We start from the raw sequence: 26921 nt of genomic DNA on the forward strand, positions 1-26921 counted from the left end.
TTCTTTCAAGCCCAACGTGCCATGAAATAATAGCAAAGTGAACATATACACTGCACTTAACTCGTACTAGCAAATGGCAGATACCCAAGTTGCAAAATAACCTACAGAAGAAAATGCTTGCATCCAGTACTTTGTCCTCTCATCACAAATTAGAACCATTTTATTCTCTCTGTAAGTAGTATATGAATTGTTATAAATCTGCAGAAAGAATCTTTCTCTGCCTTTATCACACACAAAAATGTCTCAACATAATTTGAAGACCCAGCTTGAAGTAACCATGAAAAATAAATAGTTGGAAAAATCTTCCCTTTCCCTGTTTTGAGATATGAGATTGTATCAGGATTTTGGGTGCTTCCAATATTTTAAATTTGAGTCACTAAAGTCTAGGACATAGACTCGTAGACTTTAAGGTCAGAAGGGACCATTATGATCATCTAGTCTGACCTCCTGCACAACGCAGGCCACAGAATCTCACCCACCCACTCCTGTAACAAACCCCTAACCTATGCCTGAGTTATTGAAGTCCTCAAATCATGGTTTAAAGACCTCAAGGTGCAGAGAATCCTCCAGCAAGTGACCCGTGCCCCACGCTGCAGAGGAAGGCGAAAAACCTCCAGGGCCTCTGCCAATCTGCCCTGGAGGAAAATTCCTTCCCGAACCCAAATATGGCGATCGGTTAAACCCTGAGCTTGTGGGCAAGACTCACCAGCCAGCACCCAGGAAAGAATTCTCTGGAGTAACTCAGATCCCACCCCATCTAACATCCCATCACAGACCATTGGGCATATTTACCTGCTAATAATCAAAGATCAATTAATTGCCAAAATTAGGCTATCCCATCATACCATCCCCTCCATAAACTTATCAAGCTTATTCTTGAAGCCAGATATGTCTTTTGCCCCCACTACTCCCCTTGGAAGGCTGTTCCAGAACTTCACTTCTCTAATGGTTAGAAACCTTCGTCTAATTTCGAGTCTAAACTTCCTAATGTCCAGTTTATATCCATTTGTTCTTGTGTCCACACTGGTACTAAGCTTAAATAATTCCTCTCCCTCCCTGATATTTATCCCTCTGATATATTTATAAAGAGCAATCATATCTCCCCTCAGCCTTCTTTTGGTTAGGCTAAACAAGCCAAGCTCTTTGAGTCTCCTTTCATAAGACAGGTTTTCCATTCCTCGGATCATCCTAGTAGCCCTTCTCTGTATCTGTTCCAGTCTGAATTCATCCTTCTTAAACATGGGACACCAGTACTGCACACAATATTCCGGATGAGGTCTCACCAGTGCCTTGTATAACGGTACTAACACCTCCTTATTTTTACTGGAAATACCTCGCCTGATGCATCCCAAGACCGCATTAGCTTTTTTAACGGCCATATCACATTGGTGGCTCATAGTCATCCTGTGGTCAACCAGTACTCCAAGGTTCTTCTCCTCCTCTGTTACTTCCAACTGATGTGTCCCCAATTTATAACCAAAATTCTTGTTGCTAATCCCTAAATGCACGACCTTGCACTTTTCACTATTAAATTTCATCCTATTACTATTACTCCAGTTTACAAGGTCATCCAGATCTTCCTGTATGATATCCCGGTCCTTCTATGTATTAGCAATACCTCCGAGCTTTGTGTCATCCGCAAACTTTATTAGCACATTCCTACTTTTTGTGCCAAGGTCAGTAATAAAAAGATTAAATAAGATTGGTCCCAAAACCGATCCCTGAGGAACTCCACTAGTAACCTCCTTCCAGCCTGACAGTTCACTTTTCAGTACGACCTGTTGTAGTCTCCCCTTTAACCAGTTCCTTATCCATCTTTCAATTTTCATATTGATCCCCATCTTTTCCAATTTAGCTAATAATTCCCCATGTGGAACCGTATCAAATGCCTTACTGAAGTCGAGGTAAAATAGATCCACTGCGTTTCCTTTGTCTAAAAAATCTGTTACCGTCTCAAAGAAGGAGATCAGGTTGGTTTGGCACAATCTACCTTTTGTAAAACCATGTTGTATTTTGTCCCAATTACCATTGATCTCAATGTCCTTAACTGCTTTTTCCTTCAAAATTTTTTCCAAGACCTTGCATACTACAGATGTCAAACTAACAGGCCTATAGTTACTCGGATCACTTTTTTTTCCCTTTCTTAAAAATAGGAACTATGTTAGCAATTCTCCAGTCGTACGGTAGAACCCCTGAGTTTACTGATTCATTAAAAATTCTTGCTAATGGGCTTGAAATTTCATGTGCCAGTTCCTTTAATATTCTTGGATGAAGATTATCTGGGCCCCCCGATTTAGTCCCATTAAGCTGTTCGAGTTTGGCTTCTACCTCGGATATGGTAATATCTACCTCCATATCCTCATTCCCATTTGTCTTCCTACCATTATCCGTAAGCTCCTCATTAGCCTCATTAAAGACTGAGGCAAAGTATTTGTTTAGATATTGGGCCATGCCTAGATTATCCTTAACCTCCAGTCCATCCTCAGTGTTTAGCGGTCCCACTTCTTCTTTCTTTTTTTCTTCTTTATTTATATGGCTATAGAACCTTTTACTATTGGTTTTAATTCCCTTTGCAAGGTCCAACTCTACATGGCTTTTGGCCTTTCTAACTTTATCTCTACATGTTCTGATCTCAATAAGGTAGCTTTCCTTGCTAATCCCTCCCTTCTTCCACTCCTTGTAGGCTTTCTGCTTTTTCTTAATCACCTCTCTGAGCTGCTTGCTCATCCAGCTTGGTCTACAACTCCTGCCTATGAATTTTTTCTCCTTTCTTGGGATGCAGGCTTCTGATAGTTTCTGCAACTTTGACTTGAAGTAATTCCAGGCCTCCTCCGCCTTTAGATCCACAAGTTCTTCAGTCCAATCCACTTCCCTAACTAATTTCCTTAATTCTTTAAAGTTAGCCCTTTTAAAATCAAAAACCCTAGTCCTAGATCTATTTTTGTTTATCCTTCCATCTAGTTTGAACTGAATTAGCTCATGATCACTCGAACCAAGGTTGTCCCCTACAACCATTTCTTCTATGAGGTTCTCACTACTCACCAAAACCAAATCTAAAATGGCATCCCCTCTTGTTGGTTCTTCAACTACTTGGTGAAGGAATCCATCAGCTATCGCATCCTGGAAAATCTGAGCCCTATTATTATTACTAGCGCTTGTCCTCCAGTCTATATCTGGGAAGTTAAAGTCTCCCATGATCACACAATTCCCATTAGTGTTTACTTCATTAAAAAGATTAAAGAGGTCTCTATCCATATCCAGATCGGATCCCGGCGGTCTATAGCACACCCCAAGCACCATCTCAGGGGAGGCTCTAGTAGCTTTCTTTCCTAATGTGATTTTTGCCCAGACAGACTCTGTCTTATCCATTCCATCACTTCTTATTTCTTTACAGTCTACCTCACCATTGATATACAATGCTACTCCAACACCTTTGCCTTTATTTCTGTTTTTCCTAAACAGCACATAGCCTTCAATACCTGTACTCCAGTCATGACTACTATTCCACCATGTTTCTGTTATCCCTATAATATCTGGTTTCACTTCCTGCACCAGTAGCTCTAGTTCCTCCATTTTGTTACCTAGGCTCCTCGCATTAGTGTACAAACATCTTAATTTTTGCTGTTTGGCTTCACTCACATTCTTTACCCGATTAGGCACAGACATTCTACCGCCAGTATCACCTGTTAGACTGGTATCTACATTACCCTTCCTCCTTACGTCCATTCTCATACCCACGGCTGTATCCTTTCTTACTTTGTTTTCTTCCTTCTCAATGTTAAATTCCGGCGTGGAGATTACCTGGACATCTCCCAACCATCTCCCCCAAATTCACTTAATCCTTGGAGTTGGGTGGAGATTGAGTGACACTGCCATATCATTTAAACAAAATTATGCTTCAGAATCCTCTTTAGTAATCCATCAGAGATTACTAGCATTTCTGAAATGGCTTAACATATTGTACATTTAGCGGTGAGCACAGTGGCAAATGTGTTAATCAACACCGCCTAATCTGTTTAGGTGAATATGAAATAGAAATAATTACTGAATACCTTGATGGATGTCATGGCAGCATGTCTTAAACTTTTAGTATGAATGGCCTGTCTCATTTGAAGTATTCTAAAGCTATGAAAACAGGTTCAGGAAAATCAAACAGTCAAAAAACACACACTAAATACAGGCTGGATTACTGTAAAGTTCTCTACATGGCATGACTCTTGAAGTTCACTCAAAAGTTATAGCTGGTACGTTATTCAACTGCTTATTAATTGATTGGTGATAGTCACAGGAAGCTTTGCTTTGGTGCTCCAGTTGATTCGCTGGCTCTCTATTCACTTCTGGGATCTTTTTATTGATATAAAGCAGGAGTTCTCAACCCTTTTTGGGCTCAGGATCCATTTGTAAACCTTAGTGAACTGTCACACCCCACAGACAATCCGCCCTTCCCCAATTACTCCAGCCATGATAAAGGCTAATGCAAACCTAGGGTGCATTAGGTGATGTATTTCCAGTAGAGAAAGGGAAGCGTTGTTATCATTGTACAAGGCACTCGTGAGACCTCATCTGGAATACTGTGTGCAATTCTGGTCTCCCATGTTTAAGAAAGTTGAGTTCCGACTGGAACAGATGCTATTAGGATAATCAGAGGAATGGAGAACCTGGTTTATGAGAGGAAACTTAAGAAATTTGGCTTCTTTAGCCAAACAAAAAGAGAGGCTGAGAGAGATATGACTGCTCTCTATAAATGCATCAGAAGGATAAATACCAGGAAGGGAGAGACATTATTTAAGTTAAGGGCCAGTGTTGGCACAAGAACAAATGGATATAAACTGTCCATCAACAAGTTTAGACTTGAAATTAGTTGAAGGATTCTACCCATCAGAGGAATGAAGTTCTGGAACAGCCTTCCAAGGGGAGCAATGGAGGCAAAAAAACCTAACTGGTTACAAGTCTGAGCTTGTTACGTTTATGGAGGGGATGGTATGGTGAGGTTGCCTACAATGGCATATGGCCTGTCTGCATTTGTTGTAGCAAATGTCTCCAGCAACCAGAGATGGAATAGTAGATGAGGAATGCTCTGAGTTACTACAGAAAATTCTTTCCCAGGTGCTCAGGGTATAACTGATCACCACATTTGGGGTCAGGAAGCAATTTTCCCTCAGGTCAGTTTGCCAGGGACCTGGAATTTTTTTGCCTTCTTCTGCTACATGGGACACGGGTCACTTGCTGGTTTGAATTAGAGTAAATGGTGGATTCTGTATAACTTGAAGTCTTTACATCAAGATTTGAGGACTTCAGTAGCTCAGCCAGAGGTTATGGGTTTCAGGAGTGGGTAGGTGAGGTACCGTGGCCTGCAATGTGCCCGAGGTCAGACTAGATGATCATGATGGTCCCTTCTGGCCTTAAAGTCTGAGACTGAGATGCTCCCCGACCCAATCTCAAAATGTTGATGGAGGGCATTGTTCTGCAAAGTTTTCTAACACTGAGTAGCACTTACTCATGCAACTATTCTTAGTGAACTTTTGAAAATGGTTTTCAAGTGAAATTGGGACTGTTCCAGCATTTCAGCGATGGTGTTAGGTGTGAACTGATCAGCGTAGCCAACATAGAAATGGGTGTACTGTTTTATAAACTTCTTTCCAAACAAAGAAGAGAATTTAAGTTTACCAGACTGAAATAGAACTGTCAAGATTATACTTACTAAACCAAATGCTCATATCTGTTAAGATAAAAGAAGCAGTGCTACTGAGTCATTATTTCAGAGAAGACTTAAGTTTCCATTATCTACTCTGAGAATAGTTTAAATATAGATGTTGTAAATACACTTTAATCTACAATTACTATATTGAAACAAGAAAGTGATAGCTTTATGCACTTAACACTATTCATGAAGATACTTGGTAGTTCTGAAATCTAACATGACATGTCCACAAGACATCAAATTGTGTTTTTAATGGAATACCTTTTAGTCAGACAGAGCTTATGTGCCAATGAATTTAGCGCAAGCATAGATATTGCTATATACCTTGACATGACAAATAATGGCAGACCTTCCAGAATAATAATTTGTTTACCCGATGCTGCAGTCAGGGCAGAAAAGCAGTGTGACAACATGCAAAAAATAAAACAAACCCTTTTATTTAGTGTTTCTAAAAAATCTTATCTTATTCATTTCTTTAACTGTCAGGGAAAGGGTTGTTTGCAGATTGAGAGAGATGGGGGAATCTGTACTTGGGATCACTTTATTATTTATCATTTTCACCTACAGTTTTAACAAAAGAATCAAAATGATTAATGTTTAGGCTTTCTGGAGTAATGCCTGCTCCCATTAGCAAAGAAACTTGAGAGTTCAAGGAAGACAGGAATGGAGTTGAGGCAGACCAGCTCTTAGTTTAGTGCAGCTTTTGGTTACATATATATATTTTTACTACCTCATGTCATGTGGTCCCCTTCATTTTTCATTCTTTTAAAAAATAACACTTGAGTAAAATGGAAAAAAAATTGACCTCCTCACTGCCTCCTGTATTAAACTGCTGCAAAGATAAACTGCCCATTTTTGTCTCTGCTGCTCAGAGTGGTTTCAGTCTTTCCAAATAGGGTGTACCAGAAGAGCTTTCTTTCAAGAGCTGGAATTTGATTTTTAGAGGTGTTAGAAATTCTCACAGTATAGTAAACTAAAACTTCTTGCTAGAATTTGGAAATTATCAAAATTGCCGTGTTCTTTCAGGAAATTTCACTTTTGCTTGCTAAACCCACATTGAAATGGATAGTCAGCTGTGCCAGCATCATATCTTTTTATTTTTAATAGGCAAAGCATTTAAGTACCTTTGCAAAAGGGAAATAATGGAAAACCCAACCACAAAACTATTAAATTGTGCTACTTCACTATCAGCTATTTCTTATATAATTGTAACATTTTGCACTTGCATCATAAGGGCAATAACTGTTTTCACAAGAATTTGTAGGGCAGTTTTATAATCATATCACCATGAAATAGGGGTATTATTACTATTTTTTTAATATTACTACAACTTGTGCATTAGTATCGTTGCAGTCAGAAAAGTTACTTAAAAAATTACTTTTACTATTCAATATTCTTCAGCAATTACTGATCTACTCAATATGCTAATTTATAAATAAAGTTGACCACGGGCTCTGGTCCTAACTGCAAGCTGTGAATCTTAACTTGTTTCCTGAAAAGATAGCCTGTATTCTCTCTTGCTAACCATCAAGAAGAACAAATCCAAAATCTAAATCCTGCTTCCCTTATGCACTGGAAGACAGCTTGGAGGTGTTCTAGCTGTTCTGCCCATGAATCTGAGAATATAGCCACATCGTCGAGATAGGCGACTGCAAATTCCGCAAATCCAGCCAGAAGGTTATCTACCACTCTCTGGAAGGTGGCGGGTGCATTTCGCAGTCCGAAGGGAACACATTAAATTCATAAATCCGTACATGGGTGATGAAGGCTGACCTTTCCTTGGCTGGGTCATCTAGCAGCACTTGCCAGTATCCCTTAGTTAAGTCTAAGGTGGAGATGAACTGGGCACGTCCCAGTTTCTCCAATAGCTCATCTGTGCGTGACATTGGATAGTTTTCTGGGCGAGTTTCAGCATTTAGCTTACGGTAGTCCACACAAAAGCGGATTTCCCCGTCTGGTTTGGGAACCAGAACCACTGGAGAGGCCCGTGCACTCTCAGAGGGGCAGATTACACCCATCTGTAACATGTAATTGATTTCCCTTTCTATTGCGGTTTTGGCTTGAGGAGCCATCCGGTAGGGTTGGGCAATAATTGGGCGAGCATCACTTGTGTCAAAGGAGTGGTACTCCCATTCTCACCGTCCGGGGGAGGCTGAAAACATTGGCACAAAGCTGGTGCACAGCTCCTGGATTTGCTGCCGCTGCTTACACCCAAAGGTGATGGAAAGGCTCACCTCTTCTATGCCATCGTTGCTTTTTCCTTCATAGTAGACTCCTTCAGGCCGCTCAGCGTCGTCTCTCTCCTGGCCTGTAAACTGGAGAACCTTGATTTCTCAGGAATAAAAGGGCTTTAATTAACATGGTATACTTTAGGTTTTAGGATAGGGTCTCTCAGGCGCTCTCGGACCATAAATGGTCCCTCCCACGACGCTTCCATCTTATTGGCCTGGAGCGCTTTCAGGACCATGACTTGGTCACCTACTCCGAAGGAACGCTCTCTGGCATGTTTATCATACCAGGCCTTTTGCTCTTGTTGAGCATCCTGTAGGTTTTCTCGCGCAAGGGCTAGAGAGTCTTTGAGGTTGTTTTGCAGGTTGGTTACAAAGTCCAAATTGTTAGTTTCTGGAGAAGATGTAATCCCCTCCCATTGCTGCTTCACCAACTGTAATGGCCCATTAACTTCGCAGCCATAAAGAAATTCAAAGGGTGAAAAATCTCAAACTGGGATGTGGTACAGCCCGGTAGGCAAAGAGCAACTGCTGTAACACTAGGTCCCAATCATTGGAGGGTTCATTCACGAATTTATATATCATGGCCCCCAAAGTCCCATTAAACTTCTCCAGTAGGCCATTCATTTGATGATGGTAAGGGGTGGCAACCAAGTGGTTCACCCCACGAACTTCCCAAAGACGTTTCATGGTCCCTGCCAGGATGTTAGTTCCTGAATCCATAAGGATGTCGGAGGGCCAACCTAACCTGGCAAAAATATCTGCCAATGCCTGGCTCACGCTTTTAGCCCTGGTGCTGCTTAGAGATACTGCTTCTGGCCATCGGGTGGCAAAATCCTTCTTAGGGAAAGGACCCAGAATATCCACAGCTACACGCTGAAATGGAACCTCAATGATGGGGCGTGGCTGGAGAGGGGCCTTGACCTGGTCTTGGGGCTTTCCCACCATCTGGCACACCTCACAAGACCGGACATAGGTAGAAACGTCCTTGCCCATTCCCTCCCAGTGGAATGACTTCCCCAAACAGTCCTTGGTCCTGTTCACCCCAGCCCAGGAGGGCTTTAAACTAGGTTCACCGGGGGAAGGAGACCAAAACCCTGAGGTAAATGGGGAAATGGGATACTGGGAGGAAGCGTGAGCAGGTGAGTGTAAGAGGGGAGGACTCCTGTCTCAGACTGAGAAAGCGGGACGATCAGCGAGTTATCTTAAGTGCCTATACACTAATGGAAGAAGCCTGGGAAACAAGCAGGGAGAACTGGAAGTCCTGGCACAGTCAAGGAACTATGATGTGATTGGAATAACAGAGACTTGGTGGGATAACTCGCATGACTGGAGTACTGTCATGGATGGTTATAAACTGTTCAGGAAGGACAGGCAGGGCAGAAAAGGTGGGGGAGTTGCATTGTATGTAAGAGAGGAGTATGACTGCTCAGAGCTCCGGTATGAAACTGCAGAAAAACCTGAGAGTCTCTGGATTAAGTTTAGAAGTGTGAGCAACAAGGGTGATGTCGTGGTGGGAGTCTGCTATAGACCACCAGACCAGGGGGATGAGGTGGACGAGGCCTTCTTCTGGCAACTAGCAGAAGTTATTAGATCACAGGCCCTGGTTCTCATGGAAGACTTTAATCATCCTGATATCTGCTGGGCGAGCAATACAGCGGTGCACAGACAATCCAGGAAGTTTTTGGAAAGTGTAGGGGACAATTTCCTGGTGCAAGTGCTGGAGGAACCAACTAGGGGCAGAGCTCTTCTAGACCTGCTGCTCACAAACCAGGAAGAATTAGTAGGGGAAGTAAAAGTGGATGGGAACCTGGGAGGCAGTGACCATGAGATGGTCGAGTTCAGGATCCTGACACAAGGAAGAAAGGAGAGCAGCAGAATATGGATCCTGGACTTCAGAAAAGCAGACTTTGACTCCCTCAGGGAACTGATGGGCAGGATCCCCTGGGAGAATAACATGAGGGGGAAAGGAGTCCAGGAGAGCTGGCTGTATTTTAAAGAATCCTTATTGAGGTTGCAGGAACAAACCATCCCGATGTGTAGAAAGAATAGCAAATATGGCCGGTGACCAGCTTGGCTTAACAGTGAAATCCTTGCTGATCTTAAATGCAAAAAAGAAGCTTACAAGAAGTGGAAGATTGGACAAATGACCAGGGAGGAATATAAAAATATTGCTCAGACATGCAGAAGTGAAATCAGGAAGGCCAAATCGCACTTGGAGTTGCAGCTAGCAAGGGATGTTAAGAGTAACAAGAAGGGTTTTTTCAGGTATGTTAGCAACAAGAAGAAAGTCAAGGAAAGTGTGGGCCCCTTACTGAATGAGGGAGGCAACCTAGTAACAGAGGATGTGGAAAAAGCTAATGTACTCATTGCTTTTTTTGCCTCTGTCTTCACGAACAAGGTCAGCTCCCAGACTGCTGCACTGGGCAGCACAGTATGGAGAGGAGGTGACCAGCCCTCTGTGGAGAAAGAAGTGGTTCGGAACTATTTAGAAAAACTGGACGAGCACAAGTTCATGGGGCCGGATGCGCTGCATCCGAGGGTGCTAAAGGAGTTGGCGGATGTGATTAGAGAGCCATTGGCCATTATCTTTGAAAACTCATGGCAATCGGGAGAGGTCCCGGATGACTGGAAAAAGGCTAATGTAGTGCCCATCTTTAAAAAAGGGAAGGAGGAGGATCCGGGGAACTACAGGCCAGTCAGCCTCACCTCAGTCCCTGGAAAAATCATGGAGCAGGTCCTCAAGGAATCAATTCTGAAGCACTTAGAGGAGAAGAAAGTGATCAGGAACAGTCAGCATGGATTCACCAAGGGGAAGTCATGCCTGACTCACCTAATTGCCTTCTATGAGGAGATAACTGGGTCTGTGGATGAGGGGAAAGCAGTGGACATGTTATTCCTTGATTTTAGCAAAGTTTTTGTTACGGTCTCCCACACTATTCTTGCCAGCAAGTTAAAGTAGTATGGGCTGGATGAATGGACTATAAGGTGGATAGAAAGCTGGCTAGATTGTCGGGCTCAACGGGTAGTGATCAATGGCTCCATGTCTAGTTGGCAGCCAGTTTCAAGCGGAGTGCCCCAAGGGTCGGTCCTGGGGCCAGTTTTGTTCAATATCTTCATTAATGATCTGGAGGATGGCGTGGACTGCACTCTCAGCAAGTTTGCAGATGACACTAAACTGGGAGGAGTGGTAGATACGCTGGAGGGTAGGGATAGGATACAGAGGGACCTAGACAAATTAGAGGATTGGGCCAAAAGAAATCTGATGAGGTTCAACAAGGACAAGTGCAGAGTCCTGCACTTAGGACGGAAGAATCCCATTCACTGTTACAGACTAGGGACTGAATGGCTAGGAAGCAGTTCTGCAGAAAAGGACCTAGGGGTTACAGTGGACGAGAAGCTGGATATGAGTCAACCGTGTGCCCTTATTGCCAAGAAGGCTAACGGCATTTTGGGCTGTATAAGTAGGGGCATTGCCAGCAGATCGAGGGACGTGATCATTCCCCTCTATTCGACATTGGTGAGGCCTCATCTAGAGTACTGTATCCAGTTTTGGGCCCCACACTACAAGAAGGATGTGGAAAAATTGGAAAGAGTCCAGCGGAGGGCAACAAAAATGATTAGGGGGCTGGAGTACATGACTTATGAGGAGAGGCTGTGGGAACTAGGATTGTTTAGTCTGCAGAAGAGAAGAATGAGGGGGGATTTGATAGCTGCTTTCAACTACCTGAAAGGGGGTTCCAAAGAGGATGGATCTAGACTGTTCTCAGTGGTAGCAGATGACAGAACAAGGAGTGTGGGGGAGGTTTAGGTTGGATATTAGGAAAAACTTTTTCACTAGGAGGGTGGTGAAGCACTGGAATGGGCTACCTAGGGAGGTGGTGGAATCTCCTTCCTTAGAGGTTTTTAAGGTCAGGCTTGACAAAGCCCTGGCTGGGATGATTTAGTTGGGAATTGGTCCTGCTTTGAGCAGGGGATTGGACTAGATGACCTCCTGAGGTCCCTTCCAACCCTGATATTCTATGATTCTATGGCCACTAGGGTGATTGTGGGCTAAGCTCAAGAGCTTTTCCCCATACTTAGTTGGAACTACCAACTGTCTCTGAGGATGACAGTCCTTCTTGAGCCCACCACAAAGAGTCTCTTTGTATAAGAGTCCTCCTTCTATAACATACCTGGACCTATTAGAAGAGCTGAGAGGCGGTGGGTCGCTCCGTGCCACAATCCGAGCTCCCTTGTGTCTCTCATCCACTTCATGCTCTGCCTGGAACTGTTCCCTTGATGCTGGAGACATTAATTCCTCACTGGGTTGTGGACTTGGGCCTGGTCCCACTGGAAGCGATGCAGGTGATGGGGTTGTTTCTGTTGACTGTGAACCGCTCTCCGCTGATGCAGTAGGTGGTATTTCAGGCTCTGGTTCAGTCTCTTGCGCCGGTCTAGCTGCTGCTGCAGGTGCAGACTCTGTGGCGCCCTTTGGTGCTGGCTCCCCCTGACTCTGGTGGGGTTGCAAGCACGGGCTCTGGTGCTGACTGCTCCACCAGTTACGATCCTTGGGCTGGTTCTGGCTGGGTTCCAGGAACTGGATTTACAACTCCTGCCATAGATGCTGGTCTGGAGTCTCGTTCCACCACCTCTGGCTGGGTTCCTGTAGGAGGCTCAGGAATGGAGTTAGGTGTTTAGCCTGGCTGGGGGTTACCATCCCTACCCTTTTTGTTAGCCTCATATGGTTGGCTAAGTCTTTTCCCAGCAGCATGGAAAAGGGATAATTGTCATAGACTGCAAAAGTCCATATCCCTGACCAGCCCTTATACTGGATAGGCAACTTGGCTGTAGACAAGTCAAAAGAGTTGGCCTTAAAAGGATGCACTGTCACTTGGGCCTCTGGGTCAATGAATTTGGGGTCCACCAGGGATTGGTGGATAGCTGACACCTGTGCTCCAGTGTCTCTCCATGCAGTAATCTTCCTCCCGCCCACACTCAGTTTCCCTTCGCTCTGGGGGTATTTACAAGACATCTGGGCCCGAAGGCTCTTGGTAGGACTCCGGGGTGATGAGTTGTAGTCGGCTGGTGCTCTTGGGATAGTTGGCCTTCACATGCCCCAGCTCATTATATTTAAAGCATCTCCCAACTGACTGTGGGGTGGGGCGAGGTGGGTGGGTGAAGTGTGGGGTGGTAGGACAACAGGGCATCTGGAGTCTCCCTGGCTCCTCCTGGCTGTGTGCAGGGCTCCTCCTTGCAAGGGGGGGCTTTGGGCTGACCCAGATGGTGGGATGTCGTCTCGGGTTGTCCCTTCTGGTATCCACACCAACTGCTACTAGCTTTTTTCTTCTCCGCCACCTCCACCCATTTGGTTCCAATCTCCCCTGCCTCAATTACAGTTTTGGGCTTTTCATCTACGATGTACCTTTCTATTGCCTCAGCAACACCCTCTAAGAACTGCTGCACTAGGAGAGACAGATCTTCCAGAGATTTAACACTTGCTCTTCATATCCAGGCATCCCAATTTTTTACAGTGTGGCAGACGTGTCGGGAAAATGCCACATCTGGTTTCCACCTTAGGGCTCTGAACCGCCGACAGACATGCTCGGCTGTTAGCCCCATTCTAATTCTGGCCTTTTGTTTAAAAAGTTCCTACTCATTCATGTGTTCTTTAGGCATTTCAGCTGCCACCTCTGCTAAGGGTCCACTGATTTGCAGCCTCAACTCCACCATATACTGGTCTATAGGGGTGTTGTATCCAAGGCAGGACCTTTCAAAATTTTCTAAGAAGGCCTCTGTATCATCGCCTACCTTGTATGTGGGGAATTTCTTGGAATGGGGAGCGGTACCTGGAAAAGGACTGTTAGGGTTACCTGGTGGACCCAGCTTAGCCCTTTCCAGCTCTAAGCACTTCAGCTCTAGCTCCGCCTCCAAGCGCTTTGCCTGCATTTCTGCCTCCAAGCGCTTCGCCTGGCTTCTCTCCTCCGCTTCCAAGTGGATCATCTGTAGGAAGAAATATCCCTGTCTTCTGCAGTCAGAACTCGGTCTGGATTAAGAGCATCCCTCCAGCTTGGCACCTAGATCTTGGTCAAGAGAGGGCTGACCCTTCCCTCCTGGGAAGTTCCCAGTCCCCCATCCCCTCCCTTCATTTCCGTCAGGGAGCTGGATGTCTGGACTTGATCTGGGTCTGTCTTCTCTGTGGCGTGCCACTTTGGGAAGACTAGTTTTTCTAAGGTTTCGGTGCCTGACCTCAACCTCATGCACAGGGCTGCCCAACTCTAGCCTAATTATTTCGTTGCCACGAAGATAGAAAATAAAATAAAATAAATGGCTTGTTTGACTCCCTGGCTTTGCAGGCCGATCCCTTTGTGGGCCTGTTTCCCCTCAGGCAGCAAAGAAAAGAAAAGAAAGGGTGGGGGGAGAAATCCCTGGCTTTCAAGCAGCCAAAAGGAAAAACATGTCCTTTTAAAATCCTGAGATCTGTGCCTCTGGTTCAAAACTATCCCACCATGCTACCACCATGTCAAGGCTGAATCTCCACTCTGGCACTTTGAGTGCAGAAGATAGGGGCCCGCAAGGATTTTAAAAATGAATACTTGCCACTCCCGGCTTGTATTAAACTCCCAAGATTACAGCTTTTCTTTGACCTTGGCTTGGTAAACGCTGCCACCACCCAAATGCAAAAAAAACCCCAATCCTTGGACTCAGGAAGGAGCACTTGGGAATTCCTCCCTGTGGGGTACCCTCAAGCCCTTTCACTGCCCCCCCCAGGGAAGAGCTGAGAAAGCGGGGGGGGGGGGAAAGGGAAATTAGCTGTTGCTACCAGCTAATCAAACAACATGCACAAACCTCTTGGGACACGAAAAATCCAATCCTGTTCTTTAAAAAGGTAAATTTTATTAAAAACAAAAAGGAAAAATAATACATCTGGAACTTAGGTTTTTGCTAGATTTTAAAAGCAATTCCAAAAATTAAGCACCCAAAATAGCTTTCTTGAGGTTCAGCTTAAAGATTACAAGCAAAAAAAAAAGCATCTGGGGTTAGCACAGAGGAGATCCACAAGCCGAAATAAACCTGATCGCATCTATCTAAACATTCCTAATTTACTTACATATTTGGGGGGTTTCAAATAAGTAATTCTAGGTATGATCTGATGATTTCTCATACCTGGCTTAAAGCTTTACACAGCATTCCTGCTGACCTCTCCTCTTTCCCTGAGAGACACAACAGATACAAATGGAAAGCTTCTTTCCTAATTTTAAAAACTTCTAGCCTTCCCATTGGCTTTTTTGGTCAGATGCCCACTCCTTTTCTTTTACCTGTGGGCTGTTAACCCTTTACAGGTAAAGCAAGCAGAAAACAGACACCAAGAGGGATTTTACAGCTAACTGACTGGTTAGGTGTCCATAAAAGGGAGCTACTTCCGCTTCATTTATCACAGGAGCATAAACTCTAGCAAATAAAATGTAAAAATATAATTAGGAAGAGCAAAAAAGAGTTTGAAGAGCAGCTAGCCAAAGACTCAAAAAGTAATAGCAAAAAAATGTTTTAAGTACATCAGAAGCAGGAAGCCAGCTAAACAACCAGTGTGGCCACTGGATGATCAAGATGCTAAAGGAGCATTCAAGGATAAGGCCATTGCGGAGAAACTAAATGAATTCTTTGCATTGGTCTTCACGACCGAGGATGTGAGAGAGATTCCCAAACCTGAGGCATTCTTTTCAGGTAACAAATCTGAGGAACTGTCCCAGATTGAGGTGTCATTAGAGGAGGTTTTGGAACAAGTTTATAAACTAAACAGTAATAAGTCACCAGGACTAGCTGGTAGTCACCCAAGAGTTCTGAAGGAACTAAAATGTGAAATTGAAGAACTACTAACTGTAGTCTGTAACCTATCATTTAACTCAGCTTCTGTACCAAATGACTGGAGGATAGCTAATGTGACGCCATTTTTTTAAAAGGGCTCCAGAGGTGATCCCGGCAATTACAGGCCGGTAAGCCTGACTTCGGTACCGGGCAAACTGTTTGAAACTATAGTAAAGATCAAAATTGTCAGACACATAGATGAACATAATTTGTTGGGGAAGAGTTAGCGTGGTTTTTGTAAAGGGAAATCATGCCTCACCACTCTACTAGAATTCTTTGAGGGGGTCAACAAGTATGTGAACAAGTGGGATCCAATGTGTACTTAGATTTTCAGAAAGTGCTTGACAAGGTCCCTCACCAAAGGCTCTTAAGCAAAGTAAGATGTCATGGGATAAGAGGGAAGGTCCTCTCATGGATTGGTAACTGGTTAAAAGATAGGAAACAAAGGGTAGGAATTAAATGGTCAGTTTTCAGAATGGAGAGAGGTAAATAGTGGTGTCCCCCAGGGGTCTATACTGGGCCCAGTCCTATTTAATATATTCATAAATGATCTGGAAAAAGGGGTAAACAGTGAAGTTGCAGAATTTCCTGATGATGCAAAATTACTCAAGATAGTTAAGTCCCAGGCAGACTGCGAAGAGCTACAAAAGGATCTCTCAAAACTGGGTGACTGGGCAACAAAATGGCAGATGAAATTCAGTGTTGATAAATGCAAAGTAATGCACATTGGGAAATATAATCCCAACAATACATATAAAATGATGGGGTCTAAATTAGCTATTACCACTCAAGAAAGAGATCTTGGAGTCATTGTGGATAGTACTCTGAAAATATCCACTCAAAGTGCAGCGGCAGTCAAAAAAGTGAAGAGAATGTTGGGAAGCATTAAGAAAGGGATAGATAACAAGACAGAAAATATCATATTGCCACTATATAAATCCATGGTACGCCCACATCTTGAATACTGCATGCAGATGTGGTCGCCCCATCTCAAAAAAGATATATTGGAATTGGAAAAGGTTCAGAAGAAGGCAACAAACATTATTAGGGGTATGGAACAGCTGCCATATGAGGAGAGATTAATGAGACTGGGACTTTTCAGCTTGGAAAAGAGACGACTAAGGGGGGATATGATAGGGGTCTATAAAATCATGACTTGTGTGGGGAAAGTAAATAAGGAAGTATTATTTACTCCTCATAACACAAGAACCAGGGGTCCCCAAATGAAATTAATAGACAGCAGGTTTAAAATAAGCGAAAGGAAGTATTTTTTCACACAACGCACAGTCAACCTGTGGAACTCCTTGTCAGAGGATGTGAAGGCCAAGACTATAACAGGGTTCAAAAAAGAACAAGATAAGTTCATGGAGGATAGGTCTATCAATGGCTATTAGCCAGGATGGGCAGGGATGGTGCCACTAGCCTCTGTTTGTCAGAAGCTGGGAATGGGCGACGGGGATGGATCATTTGATGATTACCTGTTCTGTTCAGACCCTGTGGAGCACCTGGCATTGGCCACTGTTTGAAGGCAGGATACTGGGCTAGATGGACATTTGGTCTGACCCAGTATGGCCGTTCTTGTGTTCTCATGAAAGATTGAAAACATTGTGTGTGGTTAGTTGGGAGGAAAAAAGACTGAGGGGGACATAATCTTAATGTATGTAAAAGGTTGTTATAAAAAGGAGGGGTGATAAATTGTAGTCCTTATCCATTGAGGACAGGACAAGAAGTAGGGAGCTTTAATTGCAATAAGGGAGATTTAGGTTACATTAGGAAAAAACATCCTAACTGTAAGGGTAGTTAAGCACTGGAACAAATTACCCAGGGAGGTTGTGAATATCTGAGATTTGGAGGTTTTTAAGAACAGGTTAGATAAACACCTCTCAGGGATGGCCTAATACTTAGTCCTGCCTCAGTGCAGTGGACTGGACTAGATGACTTACTGAGGATCCTTCGAGTCCTATGATGCTATGACTATGACCACTCTACTCCCTGTCACTCTGGACTGGTGTCATCTTTGACTCCTCCCTCTCTTTTCCTCTACACATCCAGGCTGTGTCCAAGTCCTGTCACTTTTTTGTCTACAACCTTTAAATTCCATCCTATTTTTTCCTCTGTCCATGCACCTGAAGCTTTCTTAATCAAATCTTTCTCATGACAATCAAGATGTTGCCTCTTTCTCTACACTTTTGCAAACCACCCAAGTTGCTCCCTCCAGTTACTTTAAAATGTAGCTACTAAGATTTTTGCATGTTGCCCTGACCATATCACCTCCACTTGCTCACTAAGTTCCACTGCATAAATCTTAAGCTTCTTTTCCTACCATTTAGGGCTCTTCATAACTTCGACCTTCGATAATGGTCCATTCCTGTCTCTTATCCCATCCCTTTTCCCTCCAAAGACTTCATTCCACAGATGCCGGTCTTGTCTTCTCAGGTGTCAGCTTCTCACTCCAACCTCTCTGTAACTTCTTCTCCACTGCTCTTATGTATGGAACACCTTCCTTTGACTATCTGTAAAGCCACTACCTTTTTTTCTTCCTTCAAATCTTTTTCCAAAAGACCCACCTCTGCTATGACACCAGAGAAATCAGCTATTTGGGTTAACCACAACTGGCTGACATGATTTTACACTGAGTAAAAGCAAATCATGTTTAATTTCATGCTAGTTAACATTTGCTATAGCATGGCATTTCCAATGCATATTATGTATGTTTTTAATGAAAATCCAATCAAAGGTATGCAGCATTGTCATGTAACATTGTGGAATTTATATTGCTCAACTAATAGACCTTCTGGTGATTATGGGGTCTGAGATAAAGTTTAACATAATGAAGAAAGTTAAGTTAAAAATAACATCAGTGGTAAAGCAGAAAATCCAGTTTAGCTCCCCTGTGATATATCAATGGAAAAGAGTAAACGCTTTATATTTAGAGTTCATTCTGCCGCTGTATTTTAAGTTGAATACTACTAAAGATTATTATATGAGAACAAGAATTTTGTTCTTAGCTCAGCTGCCCCTGCTGTTTATTTCCTCAATTGATTTCCTAATCTTCCTTTTGGTATGTGGCTTTTTTATCTTTCCTCTTAAAATTTGTTAAATCACCTAATGGGCTTTTTACTGCAGACATATAAAACCCTGAAAATTGGGTTAATGACTGAAAATAGTTTTAAACCCTAAACTGTAGCATTGCAAATGAACCAGCTATGTATGTGACATAGTTAAAGTAAGCCTCCTATAGCTCTGTAATGAGTGTTGATTTTCTTCCAATACTTGCAGCTGTATCTGGCATGTGACGTTAATCTCATGCGTAAGGCCAAAATTGTATTAATGTTTTCAGAAATTATATGCTATGTCTGATTTTAAAAATATGTGCATATATATTTTTTTAATCCCACAGATGTATCTTGTGATTTTTCCAGAGGGAACTCGTTACAATCCAGAGATGCCAAAAGTCATTGCAGATAGTCAGTTATTTGCTGATAAAGAAGGTAAGCAAAACTTCAAAGAACTTTGGTGAATGAAGAGGGAGAGAACATTATTCTGTTACAACATCACATGTTATAACTGTTGGTGTGTGTATGAGTGAGATAGAGACAAGGGAGACTTTTTGTGTATTTTGTAACATATAAAAGATTACTTCAAATGTCTTCTGATTTGAATTAGGAATTAAGTTTGTCCACTCCATAAATCATTCTTAACAAAATGACAACCTTCATGTGGTGCTTCTGTTAAGTGCTGGGTTTTTTTGTGCTCTGTGTTTTGTACAAATCCACCAACGTACCAATGTCGTCAATTGGCCACTGGACGTCGTTTTACCGACCTCCAAGTGAACGTAGCAACGATTATACTTCCTCATAAACTTGTAGTTGTTGCTACCTACCCAAGCCATATGAAAGAAGAACAACAAAATCAGCTACCATTTTTATCTTATCATTATTGATTTACTGATGTTTTTTAATAAAGAAATAGTTTACTTTTTGAAGTTTTAATGTATGTATGTTTGTACAAGCCTGTGTCCATTTTCACAAACAAGGTTGTCTGTTTGATTATTATCTATAATAGCTATACTTCAGGGGAATTACTTTAGAAGAGCTTTTAGGAACATGGATCAGACTACTGGTCCATCAAGTTCAGCATCCTGCCTCTGATGATAACCAGTACTACATGTGTAATAAACCCATCATACAGAATGACTCGCCCAAGGGAAAAGTTTGTTCCTAGCATTCGTTCCTAAGAGCCCTCGTCATGGATCAGGACCCCATTGTGCTAGGCACTGTATAAACAAACAAAGGATAGTTCTTGTCTCAAAGAGTTTACAATCGACGTACAAGACGAGAGTACAGATGGTGGAGTATAAAGGAACAATGAGACAGTATCGGTCAGCATAATAGGCTGTGGTCAGTGCACCAGTGGTCTAACTGTTGAGGTTTTTGTAGGCATTATGACAGATGAGAGTTTGAAGGAGGATAATGAATTAGTTTGGCAGAAGTTTATGGGGCGCTCCTCCCACGTGGGCAGGGAAAGGAAGGGAAAAAGCATGAAGGTGCTTGTTTGAAAATTTAATAAGTAGGCAATGGAAGCTGGCATCATGAGCCAGTTGAAGGCAGGAGTCAACATCTCAAAATGTTTACACTTTTAAGTATAGCTGTTGGGAGAATGCATTTCCTGGGTTTTGTTTGTCTTTTTTCATATTTTTTTTTTCCTGTTAATCAGAAGTGAAATAAAAAATACAACAATGGTTCTCAGTCATTTTTGTGACACTGAATTGAATTCAGAAGTATGTGAATCGGCATGCTGATATTGTCAGGCTATTGAACTTTGGTTAATTTTAGCCCAAAGGGATATAATTTTTTTTTCTGCTTCTCAGGAAGAATGGAATTTGTGTGTGTGTTGTGTGCATGTTTAAGTCATAGTGTATACATCTCTTCAGTTTCCTGTTGAAAATGAATGACGGGTGTTAGTGATATTTTTTCCTGGTCTTAATTATATCTCTGCTATTTTGTCACTTTATGATGTTTTTTTTCCATGGTCCTTGATGTTTCATAGCATCTGTTTACTTATTCCAGCACCTTCTGAGTGATATATTCTGTTGTTATTCTAAATCTTAAGAGAAACTCTTGTTTAAAAATACTAAAAAATTATCCTTTTAATATAAATATTTCTAGGCTATTGTCATAAACATACAGCTAAGGGTAGCATAAAATCCCTCTTTACCCTGTAAAGGGTTAATTCCTCTTTTACCTGTAAAGGATTAAGAAGCTCAGATAACCTGGGTGACACCTGACCAAAAGGACCAATAAGGGGAGAAGATACTTTCAAATCTGTGGGGGAAGGTTTTGGATCTGTGTCTCTCGGAGCCAGCCAAGAAACCAGGCAGGGAATTTAAATCTTCTTAAGTATATCTGAACTAAGCAGAAATAGTAAGTAATAGCAGAAAATAAATGCGTTAGATTACCTTTTGTTTTAGCTTGTCAATTCCCCTGTCTAAGTGGGAGGTTTATCCCTGGTTTTGTAACTTTAAGGTTTTGCCCAGAGGGGGAGATCCTCTGTGTTCTTGAGTTTTTTGTTATTCTGTAAAGTACTTACCATCCCAATTTTACAGAGGTGATTCTTTTACCTTTTCTTTCATTAAAATTCTTCTTTTAAGAACCTGATTGATTTTTCATTGTTTTAAGATCCAAGGGTTTGGGTCTGTGTTCACCTGTACCAATTGATGAGGATATTATTCTCAAGCCTCCCCAGGAAAGGGGGTGTAGGGACTTGGGGGGGGGGGGATATTTGAGGAAGGTAGGGCTCCAAGTGGCCCTACGTGAGTGTTTGTTTAATTCACTTGGTGGTGGCAGCATACTGTTCAAGGTGGAATTTGTGCCTTGAGAAAGTTTTTAACCTAAGCTGGTAAAAATAAGCTTAGGGGTTCTTTCATGCGGGTGCCCACATCTGTACCCCAGAGTTCAGAGTGGGGAAGGAACCCTGACAGCTATAAAATGCTTTCAGTTTTAAAGTAGAATCTTCCTCATCTGCATTTTTCTAATTCTCACATTTTGTTGGGGGAAAAATGGTCTTTCCTCAACCCCTCAGCCAAGATAGAATAGCGCAGTGTAGATTTGTTCCTGCTTCCATTCATTAAAATGGAAAGAGTCTTAAAGTAAAGTTTACTAATATTATATTATGAAATATCATAAAAATGAACTACAGTTGTGAAATTCGTGCATTTTGTTTGCAGTATCCTTTTTTGTTCACTTATAATTTCACAAAATTTAGTAATTCAGAATTCATTACCTACTGTTTAAACTTTGCTTGACTTGGACAATAAAATCGTCTGGTCAGTTTTATCTTTTGTTACAGTCAGTTTCACTTTGATTCTTATGCACTAGCACAATGCACCGATGTTTGGGTTGCAAACACTGTATGAGGTTTTTTTTCTTTTAAAAAAAATTGAAACTTGAATAAAAAGACAAGGAGACATTTCTCATGATAGTTTTTTAAATTTATTTTTGTTAAACTTAAATGTTGATACCAAATTTATTGAATATAATTCTCTTAAAATATTTGTTCAGAATCAGTTGAAGTGATGAGACCTAAAGCATAAAAAAGTTTGCTGTAACTACTCTATGAATATACAAAATTGTTGAAGATCACAAAGCTGTCCCAGATCACAGAAAAAAGCTGTTCTTTCGTACTTTGTTCTGGTGTCTGAGCTCTGGAAACATTGACTGTTTTGAGCATGATTCTGAGTATACCTGAGAAGTTTATTTTGCTTTTACAAAGTGAGAAGTATGAAAAACTTTCTCTATTTTTATCTTCTGTAGGCCAAATTGATTCCCTGGAGAAGCTTTCTGAAAACAGGATGAATTTATTCCCCCTTCCCTCCCCCCCGCCCCAATCTTTGGTTATAAGATTGATATGTATCTTTGTCTGATTATTGATATTAGTTAAATATCAGTTATAAAAAGGCTGCAGTAACTACACATTCAGATTGACTGGATTGCAAGATAGTTTTGGGACTGTAGAGGAAAAATATCAGACACTTTGGTAAACATCCAAGGACTTGATTTGCAGGTTACTGACCTCAAATACATGCCCATGGCATAATGCAATATGAAAATGTAAATAAGCTTAACTGTGCATGGATAAGGTGGAAGAATATCAAACACAAAGAATTTAAGCCAGTTGAGATCTCTGGGGAAACAAAGAGGTGATTTTTATTTTTATTTTTATTTTAGTTTTATTAAATAGACTTCCACGTGATGGTTTGCTGAACCATGAAATTTGGGATCTTGTCTGCCTGATTTGGTTAGGAAGCCTCCTGTTTCTAAAACAGAAGCAAATGAGATGCATAGAATTGTTTCTGCCTTGTGGCAATCTGGGTATGAAGAAGATGATATTCCAAACTTCCCTGGGAGGAAAATGGGCCTCCTCCTTACCCCAGTGCTCTCAGAAAAAAGAATAGGGTTCTTTAACGTGAAAAATGAGCTCAGTGAACTGGATTTGAAAATTGCCATAATGCACTCTGCCAAGTTCTCGATTGAGTATACTGCCAGGTTTTTTGTTTACAAAAATCCAGAGGATGCCAGAAACTTCTGGAGGCTAAAGATGGAGTTAGGGGGTATTAATATTCCTGTTTGGGGGGAGAAACTGAGATGGACACACACTGATTAGACAGTACAATCAAATATTCCTGTATAGCTGATGAAAAATAATATAAATTGTTCCACATCCTTAAACCTGTGTGTACAAATAGGAGTTAATTTATAGCCTACAATCTATCCCATAGATAGTATCTGTAGATATGAAAGGGGAAGGATGAGGATTTGTTGATTTTAAAGTATGAAAAGTATGAAAGAACAGCTTTTTTCTGTGATCTGGGACAGCTTTTTTCTGTGATCTGGGACAGCTTTGTGATCTTCAAAAGTTTTGTATATTCATATAGTAGTTACAGCAAACTTTTTTATAGCGGACTTGCTTCAGAAATAACTTATCTCCATAGCATTCCTGCAGTACATCATGCTGGATGCTGTAAAGTATTTCAGATGGAGGCTATGCCTCAGACTCAAATTATGCCCCAATGAGTGGGGGGCTGAACCCTAATGGGCTGCTGTGAAGTTAACTTTTTACTTCTACTATAGTAGAAGTAACTTTGAGCCAGGGGAAGCAACCTCCATGACATTGCCTACTAGCATTTTGTCATTAGAGAGGCTTTCAGAAAAACTGAAAGAGACCTATATACATTTTCCCCCATGTGTTCATTTTGTTGTTGTTTATATTTGAGCAAGGAAGCATTGTTATTGACAATTGGTGAAATAGTCAACGAGAGTTTTATGACAGAATTCATTTGGGACAGGATTTCATCCAGTGCTTGTAAGGTACTTTTGAATATGTAAAGGACTATAGAAGCACTGTTGTTTACAAACAGTTTTTACTCATCAAGATCTGAGATAAGTGTTGTGTTATTTTTTCACTTTTTAAATTATAGGCTGAGATTTTAAAAGGAGCCTAAAGAAGTTAAGCACCCATTGTTAGTCCTTTTGTGTCCATTGAAAATCCCAGGCATGAGTGTATTCTAAAATACTAAATATAGGCATTACTTTATTGAAAGGTTGATTATGTTGTGATATGGTGAGATACTTGTATAATCAAATACTGAGGTGACATCAACTCTAAGGAACTAAAAATATTTACTATTCACATTCAGTGGGTGCCAGAAAGTTCTAGGCAACCTTTTACATTTTAGTTGGAATAAGAATAGTCAACGTTTTAAAAACAAAATCAGATATTTGATGCAATTCAGTGCATTTCAGAAGTGAAAAATGTGCTCTCCAGAAAGAAGTATTTAATGAGCCCCAGATATAAAAGTGATTTCTGGGAGGCATGATACAGCAATACTCAAGAGAAATGAGGAAGTTCTGTAGAGAGAGGGAAATCACTTGAACCTTTCATTCAGCTTGGTGCCATAAATACAACAGTTCCATTCAAGAGACCTTATAGGCATGACAATCTATGCAAGTTTTGCCAGAATGCAAGAAAAAGGCCCTGAGGTATCTGTCAGAGGCAGACACAACCCACCCATGATAGGGTTACACACTATGTCTGGATTTGATCCCCTGTATCCATTTATTGTCTATTCCTGACATGGTGTAGGTGACTGTGTGTAATACAGTGACATATCTCCTTTCTCCCAGAGTCAGGCACAATTGTTTTCCTCATCACTTTCTGATGATATGTCTTTTTATGATTCCTGATAATTTGAGGAAATTTCTTTCTCACACTTCTTTGTATTTGGGGTATTGGAGTAGAAAGTCCATTTCAGTTCCCCCTTTGTCACGTCGTGTGCATAGTCACTCCTTTCCAGGTTTAGACTATGGTTTTTGCCTCCCACTTTCCACAAATTCCATATTTCAGTTTGTGGTCACTGATTCTGCAGGTGGGGAAAGTCTATCTTACTTTTGCACGTTGTGGTGAGGTAGTCAGCTACCTAGTTGTAATAGATCTGTGTATGATCTGTAGCAGTCTAGCTTGTTGGTGTCTTTGATTTGTTCTTCCCAGTGATGTGTATACTGGTATTTTAGGTAATGGTCTAGCATCGTAAGCAGCTTTCAGTTTTTATTGTTGACTGCACTGGTCGCAGGTTTTGAGTTGTTGAGCCTGAGGAGCAATAACATATAGGTGAGGATTGTATTTTCATTTGGATTTAGTATTTGATCATTTAGTCCTTTGTAGTGGAAGTAGCGTTTACTGCCTTCTTTGGCATCTACAATCTACAAACCCTTTATAGCATATTACTGGCCCTCTGCTGGAGACGAATATTTCTGTAAAAGGCACAAAATATACATACATTTTTCTTAACACTTTTACATCTAAGCTAGTAGCTGCTCTACACTTCACTATGGATACCATGTTTAATTGTGATCTTTCTCTAGCGTTAGGCCTATACCATCACAAACAGGAAAGCAGGACCTCATTTTCAACATTCCATTAGGTTTAGTAAAACATGAAATTCACTAGATTTCATAAAGGGCACTCAGAAGTTTTGAAAACAAATGGCAATGAACTTGAGCCTTGCCATTCTTAAAATTTCTTTAGTAACTTTTGAAATGATGAGCAAATATTTTAAAATGGTCAAAAATTAAACTTGGCTTACCGTTACCAAACCAAGACAAAACAATCTCCCCTGGCAAAATACATTCCGGAATTTTCTAGAAATATCGATGCCAGAAACTAGACACATTTTTGCACGCATGTTCATACCCATACCAAATAAAAATTAATTTATTAAATGAAGAGAGTTGAAAATATTTATTTTAAAATGTTATTTAAATGTAAATATTATCTTGATTGAGATCGCTCTTTCAATTTAATCTTATTCTGCACGTACAAACATTTATCTTAAATTATCTGTGAAAGTGATATTTCAATTGACTTAATTAGGTCCTGACACTTGTTTTGGTTTGCATTTAAAATAATTTGTAGTATTTTCATACCTAGAAATGATTATTTGGAACCCCATCTTACAAAAATAGCAGCTTTGGTGATATCTTGCTTTTGCATACTTTCAACTCTTATATAAGCAAATTAAATAAAAAATGCAGCACAAAACGTGGAGAGGAAGATGTAGAATAAATTTAAAGTGTGACTCCTGTGTTGCATTGGAAACATTGGAGAGTCATGCTTAGGAAAAAGAACATAAGAGCTCCCTAGTGTCCTTTGTTTCTTTCCATGGGGGTGTCTAATACTGGCAACGGTACCTTAAGCAGTTTTGTCTGGGGTTGGTTTGTTATGGGAAAGCCCTGCTGCTTTGGGTGTTAGTTTCTTTCCTTGTAGTTAAGTATGTAGTAACAGCAGTCTATCTTACCTAGAAGGGTTTGTAATACTCGTATTAATGTCTTGAATTATCATTTGAGTCCCAGCTCTTGAAATTGGTGGGAAGGCAATGCAGAAATGGCATTCTTGATTGTGTTACACACAATGGCAGGTTGTTACACAGCACTTCCCTTTAGAATTGTTCAGTGTCACAGGCAGGGTAGGATAGGGGCATTCTCTTTAGCTTGTTCTAAAAGAGACAGTAATAAGGAAGGGACGTTATCCCAAGCCATAATCAAAGGCTAAAATGTTTAACCTAAGGTTCCATACTTGGGCACCTACATTAA

General features: G+C 41.3%; 1 protein-coding gene across 1 annotated transcript in view; it reads left to right on the forward strand.

The window, feature by feature from the left end:
• Nucleotides 1-26921, forward strand: part of AGPAT5 (1-acylglycerol-3-phosphate O-acyltransferase 5) — a 138138-nt gene that overhangs the window by 60639 nt on the left and 50578 nt on the right. Inside the window, exon 5 of the mRNA XM_065400398.1 lies at nucleotides 19175-19265. Coding sequence (XP_065256470.1) covers nucleotides 19175-19265 — 91 coding nt within the window. The remainder of the gene's footprint in view (nucleotides 1-19174; nucleotides 19266-26921) is intronic.

This window comes from Emys orbicularis, chromosome 3 (assembly GCF_028017835.1).
Source record: "Emys orbicularis isolate rEmyOrb1 chromosome 3, rEmyOrb1.hap1, whole genome shotgun sequence".
Taxonomy (NCBI): domain Eukaryota; kingdom Metazoa; phylum Chordata; order Testudines; family Emydidae; genus Emys; species Emys orbicularis.